We start from the raw sequence: 11,435 nt of genomic DNA on the forward strand, positions 1-11,435 counted from the left end.
GGAATCAATTGAGCAGGCAGCCTGGCCGGCCGGTAGGCAGGCTGGCCGGCCGGCAGGCAGGCAGCCACGCAGGCAGGCAGCCACGCAGGCAGGCACCCACGCAGGCTGGCAGCCACGCAGGCAGGCAGCCACGCAGGCAGGCAGCCACGCAGGCAACCGTCAGCCGAACGCTATTTTAAAAGCCATAAGGCGTCCGTAAGGCCCGTTTAGAAGGCAAGTGCTTAGCCCTGGCTTGAAACTCTTCTTCAATACCATTTGATTCATTTGTCCTTATAATTCCACATTTTCAAGGAGGACCAACAGTTGTGCGCGTGTGCTGCCACCTGCTGACTAAACGAAGCAGTCGCACGTCGTCGCCATCCAAGCGTCACGTGCACTGCAGCAGCGCGTCACGTGATTCTCAACACGCACGCGAAGCGTACTCGTGAATCGCGCGCACGTATCACGGTGGACCGGGCACGCGTACGCAGGTGATGGCGCGGTGAAGGCACCGCGCATGCTCAATGACAGGCTGGGCTGGCTGGCTGGCCGGCCGGCACGGGGGAGGGCGGGGCTGCGGGCGGGCGGTGCGCTCCTTTCGCCCACCTGACGTCAAGTGCACGCTCTGCGTGGAGGACGAACCAACTGCGGCGGTCCGGTTGCCGTGCGCGCGCGCGATGCAGCGTCGGGTGATGGTCGTCAACATGGCTGCGTGCGTGCGAGAGCAGCCGTCCGGTAAGTAGCTCTTCCACCTCCTTCTCCTCTTGCTCGTCTTCGTTCGTCCTCGTGCACGGCACGGCGCGCGCGCGCCAGCATGCGGCGGCTGCTCCTGACAGGCGCCCCCAAACATGTGATTGACGCAGCCAGCAGCTTCCTGTGCGACATTCACACAACTTTGCGCCTGCACCACTAAAGTCAACTCTTTAGTTGGCCGACCGAGCGACCGACCGAGCGACCGACGGACGTCTTCATTCGTCATCGTCTTCCGCATGGCCTCATCTTCAACTCTTTGCATGACCTCTACACGCTCACGACTTGTGACGCCACACAAACACGAACACACGCACACACTCGCACTCGGCAATCGTTTCATTCATTGAGGCACACAATGACGACCAAACACTATATCAACATCACATCAACTTCTAGCAAACGCACAGTATAAACAGTGAGTGCCAAGTCATCGCATCCAACACGCGGGCGCATATGGGCCACACAATACCGAACATAATTCACACATGCAGTACATAGTACACTTAGCGTACAATACACACACACAGGAGCAGACAAAACACACACACAGAGATTTAACACGCACTTACTGTACTCGTGAACAAATGAGGTGCACTAACACGTTCGCGCACTCACTCACTCACTCACTCACTCACTCACTCACTCACTCACTCACTCACTCACTCACGCATCCATTCGCAAGAACCTTTGCGTGTGTGAGTGTTAGCCAGCATGACTCATCAGTCTGAGCGCCTCCTTAAAAGACAGCCATTGGTTTGGCTTTCCCAAAAACCTAGCATGTCTTGAAAAAAAGAACTAAAAAAATCTAGCTTCTCCTCTTTCCCAGGTGGCGACTTGGGGGCCTAGCTGAACGGACCCCCACTCCCGCCCACGAACCATCTCAAGGACAAAGGGGGGCTGGAGGACTTGAGGCCATGTCTCAACCCGGGAAAGTCCTCCACGTCTATGTCGAAGTCAGGTCGACCTCCGATCCTAGTGCAGGCGGAAAGACCTTTGGAGAAGGCCCTCCTCTGGACCACTTGAAACTTAAGGACAAGGCTCAGGACCTCCTGTGCCAGCTTGCCAGCCGGAGCCCCACCGAGCGTCAGACCCTTGCTCCTAAAGCGCTCCACCAGTGTCCTTCGTCACACTCTGGAGGATCTCCACTCACCCCATCTTCCCGGGCATCCCAGCGCTGGAGTCTACCATGTGACACGAAGACCTCCACCATGTCCTGCTCCAACAGCAAAGAGGGGAGAGACGGGAAGCGCTCTGTGGTCTCCTTCAGTTACGTACAGAAGTCCAACGTGAAGACCATAAGCGGTCCGGGAAACGGTCAGGAAGGAGCCCACCAGGTTCACAAAAGACTTTGCGAGCCTTTTTGGTTCGGCAGTCCCAAGTTAACGTTCCCACCTTCAGGTTCCCGACACGCCGCGGACACAATCGGCAAGACTTTGGAGGACTTTGGATCTCCGTTGTTGAAGCTCAAAGTGGCTCACGCGCCGGGGCGCACCACGTGGTCTCGGACCTGCCGTTCGGGCCGTTGTCGGTCCCTGTCCGGCTCTCCCGCGCTGATACACCAGGAGAGGTGGGGGCGGCGGCCCCAGAGTCCAGGGTCAGACTGGCGCTCCCTGCCGTCTCCGAGCAGCTCCCCGGGACCGGCTGACATCGCGGAAGGCTTAAACCAGTTGAGTGACGTCCCGAAACGATCCGCCCCTCGCTGGATTCATCCCAAAGAATCCGGTCCCACTTGTCCACGGCAAAGCCTCAAGATGAATATCCCGGTCCACGCGGCGGCCACGGACGCAGGACGACCCTTCCGCCAGCCGGGCCGGCTCCCCCTTCCCCCCCGCCTCCATCGCCCCTCTCACCCTCCTACCGAGCTGGGCTCTCCCCTCAGGGACCCCGGGGTGTCCCTGGCCGAGCTCCGACCGCCCGACAGCCCCACCCTGCATCGGCGCCGGACGCCCCAGTACACCGGCGCTGACCGGAGAGCCTCGGGGTGCCAAGAACGGGGAGATCGCTCGGAGCTGACTCGCAAAGCCTTTGCGAGGACGGAGGGGACGCCGGCGGATAAGGAGCCGAGCGGCGCTCCTAACCCTAACCCAGTCCCGGACAGCGAGCAGACTGGCGGCGGCCTGCCCGCACGGGCCAGCCCGACCACGCCACAGAAGCGAGCTGAGCGGAGGAGGAGAGAGCGCCTCCTGCTGGGTCCCGTGGTCCCGGACTCTCCGGATGAGGAGCGTGAGCACCCTTTGGCGGGATCCTGGCCCAGCTCCAGCGGGGTGACGGGCAGCTTGGGAGAGCGGGAGTGCTTGTCACCCGAGTCCCTTCCGTCCGGCGAGACCAGAGCCTCCACCTCTGGCATACAGGTGGGACCTGGACGTCAAAAAAGGCCTTAAGCTGCCTGCTCTGAGATCTTTTCTCCTTTGGACTTTTTCAGACGGACAGCGCGACGCCCGTCCTGTCGCTACACTGTCAGAAGATGGCTCGGGCCAAGTGGGAGTTTCTCTTTGGACCCGAAGAAGGCGCCGGGAGCGGGCCCGCAAGTAAGGGCCCGTTGATTTGTTGTCTCCGTGCAAACCACGGATGTGTTTGGAATGGTTCTGTCGATGCCCGCTCGCTCGGTGGCCCACCCGACCAGCCATCGACCGCTGCGTGGATATACTTTTCTTTGGAAATAGTCTGCGCTGTAGCTCACGCTAACTTGTTTGATTCCTCTCTGTGGCGTCTTTTGGTGATGTAACATCAAGTTGACTCCAACATGTAAACATGTCAAGTTCTTCTCCTTCTTCTTCTTCTTCTTCTTCATGGAGACTTTGTGGACGCCTCCACAGCACCCCCAAGCGGAAACTCCAGCGAGTCGCCCACCCCCACGCCGCCCTCCTCCCTGCCGACGCTCGCCGCCAGCCATCACGTTCGACACGTGGAGGTGGAGTTGGTGACCCCGTCCCCCGAAACGGGCGTTATCCGCCGCAGCCTCAAGTACTCGGAGACGGACCTGGACGCCGTCCCGCTGCGCTGCTACCGAGAGACGGACATCGACGAGCTGCTGACGGGCGGACGGGACGACCGCGACTCGGCCTTCGGGAGCGACAGAAGCCTCCGCGGGGGGAGTTCCGGGGGCTCGGGCCCAAGGCCTCGCAAGGGAAAAGTCGAGGAAGCTGGGAGCGGAGAAGGAGAGCGGGACCAGTGGGAAGAGGAAGAGGTGGTGAGCTGGGCCAGCGTGAGAATGCGAGGAGACGAGAGGAAGAGGCGGGATGCGGCGCGGGAACAGGAGCGAGGCTTCCCACGCATGACAAGGTACGCGGCGGCGGCGGCGGCGCACGGCCACACCTCGGTCATCCAACGACACACAGCCCTCTTTGTCTTCATTTCACTTGGAGATGAATGCGTAAAAAGGAATACGTTTTTGTCCGTAGAGCGTCCGCGTGTTTCTCGGACCGGCGCCAGGCGGCGCTCAAGTCGCCGGTCCGGCTACGGGGTCCCGGCCGCGCCGCCGAGGACGCCTTCAGCCGCCATTTTGAGAGCATCGTGGAGTCGGCGCGCGCCAAGGGGACGTCCTACCACAGCCTGGACGACCCAGCCCCCGACTCGGACGCCACGCGACCTCCGTCCAGCGAGCGGCTGAGCGGCGGCTCGGAGGACACGCCCCCCGGGAGGCGGGGCTACTCCCGCCCGCCGTCTCCCAGGTCAGCTTTGAAAGCCGGCATAAAACGCTCACCGACGCCCGTCCGGTCGGCAACGGGGGCCGCTTCTGTCTGACCGTGGTGGTCTTGTTGCGCCGCAGCCACGAGTTTGGCCGCCTGCTGGCTGACCAATACCTTCGCCTCTCTGACTTCTCGGGTCTCCCTCTGGACGGAGCGCTCAGGTGTGTGCCTGTGCGTGAGTGAGTGAGTGAGTGAGTGAGTGAGTGAGTGAGTGAGTGAGTGAGTGAGTGAGTGAGTGAGTGAGTGCGTGCGTGCGCGCGCAAGGTTTCTCCACAGTGCCCTCTGGTGGTCAGCGGTAATGCTACGCTTGTGTGTGCAGGGCGTTCCTGAAGCAGGTGGCGCTGTTGGGCGGCAGTCCAGAGCGGGAGCGGTTGCTCTGGCATTTTTCCCGCCGTTACTCGCTGTGCAACCAAAGCCATTTTCCCTCCGAGGGTGAGAACCATCGCTCCGGATTCCAGAACCCCATCGCAAAGCTCATGCAAACTTGGAGAGAAGCAGGTTGAACATGAAATGTTTTTTTGTCCCTCTTTAGATGCCGTGCTGGCGCTGACGCGGGCGCTGGTGGCGCTGAACGCGGATCTGCACGGCCCGGTGAGTTTGCAACTGCAATCATTTGAAGGCCAGGTCAAAAGTAGGAGCCCGTTGTTGTAAAATGGAGTCGCTGATGGAAGGAAGGAGAGATGGGAAGGAGGGAGGGAGGCTGGGAGGCTGGGAGGCTGGGAGGAAGGAAGGAAGGAAGGAAGGAAGGAAGGAAGGAAGGAAGGAAGGAAGGAAGGAAGGAAGGAGGGACGGACGGACAGACGGACGGATGGGTGACACAAAGGTGGCTGTCCTTTCCTTTGGCAGAATGTTGGCGACAAGATGTCCTGTCCTCAGTTTGTCAGCAACTTGGACGGCCTCAATGACGGACGACACTTCCCCAAGCATCTGCTCAAGGTAAGCTTGAGCTCCTTTTTCATGTTTGCCTCTTCCTCCTTTTGTTGTTGTGTCTTTTTCAACCTTCTTGTTTCCTCTTTGTTGCGGCGGCGGCGGCAGTGGCAGCGGCGCCCACTGTCGCCCTCCTTGTCATGGCAAATGTCGCAAAGGCTCCCTTCCGGTTGTTAGTGTCCCCCGAGCGGTCGCCGTGGAGACCAGGCGGCGGCCCCGATGGCTTCCTCTCGCTAATGAGCTTGTTACAGCCACTTTGTTTGCCATTGGGTGCCCGTGCGGAAGGCCGTCCTCCTTGGCCTTCGCGTCTCCTTAGTCTTAGCATTAGCGTCTCCCCGCCCGGCATCGTCATCTGTCGTCTTCCTTTTTGCAAACTTTGTCGGCAACGGAAGGAATTTTCACTGGGCGCCGTCTCTCTCAGCTTGTGTGCGTGCGTGCGTGCGTGCGTGCGTGCGTGCGTGCGTGCGTGCGTGCGTGCGTGCGTGCGTGCGTGCGTGCGTGCGTGCGTGTCCCCGCCCTTCGGCCGAGTTTTTTTTGTCTTTGCCTTGAATTTGGCCGCCACGCCAGCACGTATAACTAAAGCCGCCCTCGACCGTCGGCCATCCAAATTGTGGCGCTCTGCTTTTCTCCAGCCAGCAGAGCAAATGAATGCTCGGGCATTAGAAACACGCAAAGCTGTCCCAACTTGGATGACATTTGATTTTCAATTTGTTTTTTGATCTGGTTGCTGTTGAAGGCAGGCAGGCAGGCAGGCAGGCAGCCACGCAGGCAGGCAGGCAGCAACGCAGGCAGGCACCTGCGCCAGGATCTCGCCTTTTGTCCAAAAGCACCTCGGCCGACTTGGGCTTGGTGCTGGCCTTTCGCTTTCTTACACACACACACACACACACACACACTTCTCACCTTCACCTTTGCCCTTTCACACACACGCACGTTCTCCTTCTTGCACACTTTGTCTTCGACACACTCTGACGCACACTTTTCTCTTGCAAACAAGCGTGCAGGCACAGTCCAAAGGGAAGTGGATGGCTAGTTGATGGCCAACATTTGCACCTCTTCTCCCACACGAGCTGCTCGTCACCGCCTGGATGTGCGAAGACAAAACGGAACAGCAGGCAGGCAGGCAGGCAGGCAGGCAGGCAGGGAGGGAGGAGAGCAGGGGGACGCTCCAAGGAGGGAGGGAGGGAGGGAAGGAGGGGGTACGGGGGCGGTACGAGCAAAGCGAGGAAGTGAGAGAGAACAAACGAGAGAGCGAGAAAGACATTCGGCTGGTGACATTCGGCAGCTCCTCTCCTTCTGGTCGCCTTGGTAACACAAAAGGGAAAAAAAAACTGCCTGCTGGGGGGAAAAAAAGGAAAAGCGGAGAAAGGCATGCCTCTTCTTTTTGTTTTTGCTCTCTTCCACGTCGGTTTGTGACGAAAGCCACGCTCTTAGGAATCCCGGCTCTGAGACGCCCCCCCCTTTCTTGCCCGAATCGCCACACGCCCCCTCGCCGAAGTTGTGCGGCGGTGGCGGCAGCGGCCGGCCGGCCGGCCATGGATGCGACCGCTGATTGACAGCCCCCCTCTTCTGCCTCCTGTTTTGCGGCAGCCCGGAGCGAGCGACTTGTCGGCCGATCATGATCGGCGTGAACAGCCTGCACTCGGCGGGACGTCTGCGCTCGCGCTCGCTGTGCACCGTGCGCTACGGCCGCGATTTCCGCATGATGGACCCTTTCCGCTATCCCAGGACGCCGCGCTCGCGATCCCTCAAGCCGCTCGTCTTTCCTGACTTGCTGGGAAAAGCTCAGGACGGCCAGAACCATCCTCAGGCTCGCAAGAGGAGGAAGGTACGCCAAAGCTGCTCGCCATGGCGAGCCCCATGTCGCCTACTTAACGTATGGGCAAAGTTCCCTTTGCTCGGGCCGGTGTCCGACGGGTTGCTCGCTGGCTGGCTGGCTGGCCGGCTGGCCGGCCGGCCGGCTGGCTGGCTGGCTGGCTGGCCGGCCGGCTGGCTGGCTCGCTAGCTCCGGTCATGATTGATGCAATTGAGTTCCTGCTCCGGTGACATCATGGCCGGCTGCTGGCTAATTGGGCGCTAACTGATTGCCAGCTGCTCGCTAACATAATCTCAACAGCAGAGAAGAGCTCATTCATTGGAAAACGCGTTTACGCCGCCGAGTTCCTCTCAAGGCAACACTCGCCCCCCACCCCCTCCATTGTTTTGATGGAGCTCCCGGAGATGGGAGGGAGGGATGGATGGTCTCCTCCGGTCGTGCGTCCGTATCCCCTTTGAGTCACCCATCGATCTGCCAACCGCTGCCGCCGCCGCCGTTGCCATGCTGACTAACGTGTTTGTGTTTGTGCAGGCGCTCTACAACTCCATCAAGACTCAGAAGCTGCAGTGGACCCTGTAAGTCTGATCACACACACACACACACACACACGCACATACACATGCTATTGATTGAGGTGGAAGTGCGCCGATTTGTGGGCGTGAACACAGCTGACTGGCCCTGCCTCCTCTCAGTCCGCTTAAATTCTTTGACTCGGTCACGTGAACGACGGCCGGCGCGGGGATGCCAACTACGCCAGCGGCTGGCTGGGCTTTGTTGCCGTGGCGACGCCACCATGGCGACCGCTCTCTCGCACTGCTCTCTCACATTGCGCACCCTCCCACTTCCTCTCCCGGTATAGCCGCGGGAGCAAAATACTTCATCTCCATGACGACGCCGATTGATGACGTCGCGCGGCCACCCGAGGGGGCGTGTCGATGCTCACTGCGTGAGCGTAAATTGCACGGCACGGCCGAGGCGTAATCCTGGAAACGCATTAGCCCGGGTGTAAGAAGTCGCTCGGGCAGTGTTGCAGTTGCCAGGCAACAGGCTGCGTGCTGATTGGCCGGCCTGCGCGGCTGGCGCTTTCGTCTGTCCTCAGTGTGGGCGCCATCTGCCGAGCCAACAAGCGTCGCACCGTCGGTCGCGCCCGCTTCCAAATAACAAAGTACAAGTTGCCGTTCGGTGGCCCCGCCCCGGCCCGGCCCGGCGTGCCAAACGCACGCTGACCAACTCGCTTTTGCCGCCTTTGCTGCGTCCGCAGCGACGAGGAGGAACTGAGAAAGTCCTTCTCGGAGCTCGGGGACAGCCTGTGCGACTCGTCCAGATCGGCCAAGGGCGGCGGTGACGACGACGACGATGACGACGAGACGACGGCGGACGAAGCGGTGTCTCGCGGGCCGCCGCTGTACAAGAACGGCTTCCTGGTCCGCAAAGTGCACGCCGACTCGGACGGGAAGAGAAGTACGTACAGGAGAAGGCGCGCAGGATATTGTATGGTCAGCGCTTTTGCTTGCAGAGCTTGTCGATTTGGGATGATGGCTGAGCGACACGCCCTCCCTACCTCCCTCCCTCCCTTTTGTTGCCCTGCAGCACCGAGAGGCAAGCGAGGCTGGAAGACCTTCTACGCCATCTTGAAGGGGCTCATCCTCTACCTGCAGAAAGTGAGTGGCGCCTCTTCTCGCCTGGTGCGCTCATGCTAACTTGCGGGCGGCGCGTGCAGGGCGAGTACCGCGCCGACAAGCCGCTGACGGACGACGACCTGAAGAACGCCGTGTCCATCCATCACTCGCTCGCCATCCAAGCGGCCGACTACAGCAAACGCGCCAACGTCTTCTACCTACGCACTGCCGACTGGAGGCTCTTCTTATTCCAGGCGCCGTAAGTGGCGCTCGCTGCTTGCTGCTGCGGATGGCTGGCTGGCTGGCTGGCTGGCTGGCTGGCTAATGGCTGGCTGGCTGGCTGGCTGGCTGGCTAATGGCTGGCTGGCTAATGGCTGGCTGGCTGGCTGGCTGGCTGGCTGGCTGGCTGGCTGGCTGGCGTGCGTGCGTGCGTGCGTGCGTGCGTGCGTGCGTGCGTGCGTGCATGCAGTGTGTGCGAGCGTCACGTCCAAGCCCAGCACGAGCCAACGATATCGACGTAGGTGCACGCGCTGAGCAGCCTTGCTCCAGTTCCATCTGCCGTTTGGCCCAGATAGCGAAGCCCCGCCTCGCCACGCCTCCTCGGTCTCCAGCGAGTTTGCCGATGGGCGTCTCCGTGGCGACCGCTCCGCCTCGCCTTTCTTCTTGCCGATGTCGCCCGTGCGGGGAATCCCTCCCGTATAGCGAGCGAGCGAGCGAGCGGGCCGGCTGGCTGGGTGGGGCGGGGTGGGGGGGCCCGCGCCCACCCACCCGGCTCACGCCACTCGCAACGTGACACTTTAGATTGTGGCTTTGGAATAAGCCTTTGTTGGTTTAATGGGAAAAGCTGGCGATTTTTCACTCACTATTTGGCACGCTCAGAAACGCCGAGCAGATGCACTCGTGGATCACCAGCATCAACACGGTGGCGGCCACCTTCTCGGCTCCGCCCCTCCCGCCCGTCCTGGGCTCCCAGAAGAAATTCAGCAGGCCGCCCTTGCCGGGCAACGTGTCCAAGCTCTCCCAGGTAGGCCGCCGGCAACACCCAGCGGCGCCACGCTAACACGTGACCAAAAAGCGCCCGAGTCATGGAAATGATCCCCCGACAAAGTTGCGTGTGCTGTGTGCCTTGCACTTGCTTGCTTGCTTGCTTGTATGCAGGAGGAGCAGCTGCGATCCCACGAGGCCCGTCTGCGGGCCGTGTCTTCGGAGCTGGCCGAGCTGCGGTCCTGCCCGCCCCAGGGTAAACTCAAAGCCACAGAGCTGGAGCGGGACCAGCATCTGCATTTTGAGGTCCGTGCGCACAAGCCACCCACTCACAAATTGCATTTTGCGGTAAGCTCCATTTGTCGCTGACCGGCGCCCGCCGTTGTCCGACCGGTGCAGAAAACGCGCTACGAGACGTACGTGGCCCTGCTGCGGGCCGAGACGGAGGCCGGGCCGGGGGCCGGGCCGGGGGGTGAGCCGGAGGACCAGGGCGCCCTCCAGAGGGCGCGCTCCAGCCCCAGCCTGCCAGACGGCGGCCAGGCCGGCGGGACTCGAGCGGGCGGCAAACCTCGGCAAGACGTCCAGAGGCACAGCTACAGGCAAGCCGTGAAGAAGTGAGGCCCAACGGCTTTTTCCTTTGCTCCGGAGCCGGCAGGGCCCCGCCTCCTCGGGCCAGTGAGCCCGGCCGGCCGAGGGGCGCCTCGGTCCAAAATGACACCCGGTCAGAACTTGAAGGTGCCCTGCCAGCGGCAGGCGTTTGTTTGCCTTTTCTTTCTTTTTGCTTCTTTTGCTCGCCTCTTCTTTCCTGGTTTTGCCGCATCTCACCACCTTTCAACTTTTCCTCCTCGTGTAGCTCGCTCCCGCGCGTGTGCTTTTGGACCCGGCTCGTTCTTTCAGCTTCAGTTGAGTTAGGGGTGCCCGTCAAACGCGAAGGGCCAAATTCGGCGGCCCCTGAGCCGGGCGTTTCCAACGTGTGGGTCGTTACGGGTTGACGGCAGTTCGGCACATGGAGCCCGCCCCCTTGCGTACTGTATCTGCTTGACATTTTAACGCGCGTGCGTGTGTGCACATGAGCGCGTCTTGGGTTCTGTGTGCACTATGTGCGCGTGTCTGTTTCTTGTGTACGTGCGCGCGTGCTGTGCATTGCATGTACACGTCCGGTTGTAGGAGTGAGGGGGGGGGGGGGTATCCTCCAGGTGAAGCCCCCCCCCCTCCCCCCCACACACACACACACATTGCTGAGTGACCGACTTGAGGTGGAGGCAGAGCAGGGATGGGATGGGATGGGATGGGATGGGATGGGATGGGATGGGATGGGATGGGATGGGATGGGATGGGATGGGATGGGATGGGCGGTTGCAGGAATTTCCCTCTCCACCGGGGCAGACAAAAGCATGTCAATATCTTTGAAATGCGGACGGGCTCAACTGGAGGTGCGCTCACCCTTGCGGTCGTCAGGCAACGTTTTCCTCCATCTGAACTTGATGATTGTAAATAAAGCATGTTTGTACAACTCGGAGCCGTTCGCGTCCGACGCCGCCGCGCGTCTTCTCTTTCTGCTAGTTTGTGAACATGTTTATCTGGTTGAATAAAAACTTTTCTTTGTCCTTCACTCCAAATAAAAATGGACGCGAGTGTATTGCATTCACTGGGCAAAAATCAGTTGAT

At 60.8% G+C, this 11,435-nt stretch overlaps 1 protein-coding gene across 2 annotated transcripts; it reads left to right on the top strand.

Annotated features, from left to right (window-relative positions):
• Positions 1-105: 105 nt before the first annotated feature.
• On the top strand, positions 106-11,429 carry LOC125991629 (PH and SEC7 domain-containing protein 1). Of its 2 annotated transcripts, none has more exons than XM_049759742.2 (16): positions 106-714; positions 1,559-3,083; positions 3,155-3,260; positions 3,528-4,014; positions 4,134-4,403; positions 4,502-4,582; positions 4,741-4,853; positions 4,954-5,012; positions 5,268-5,357; positions 7,696-7,739; positions 8,426-8,625; positions 8,755-8,825; positions 8,885-9,042; positions 9,663-9,807; positions 9,942-10,073; positions 10,167-11,429. In XM_049759742.2, exons 2-16 carry the CDS (start codon positions 1,647-1,649, stop codon positions 10,383-10,385), a joined length of 3,612 nt encoding a protein of 1,203 aa, XP_049615699.1. In that variant the 5' UTR covers positions 106-714; positions 1,559-1,646; the 3' UTR covers positions 10,386-11,429. The 2 variants fall into 2 exon arrangements, with proteins under 2 accessions (XP_049615699.1, XP_049615700.1); XM_049759743.2 differs by having other exon boundaries at positions 3,549-4,014.
• Positions 11,430-11,435: the final 6 nt, after the last annotated feature.

Source organism: Syngnathus scovelli, chromosome 21 (genome assembly GCF_024217435.2).
Source record: "Syngnathus scovelli strain Florida chromosome 21, RoL_Ssco_1.2, whole genome shotgun sequence".
Lineage (NCBI taxonomy): Eukaryota > Metazoa > Chordata > Actinopteri > Syngnathiformes > Syngnathidae > Syngnathus > Syngnathus scovelli.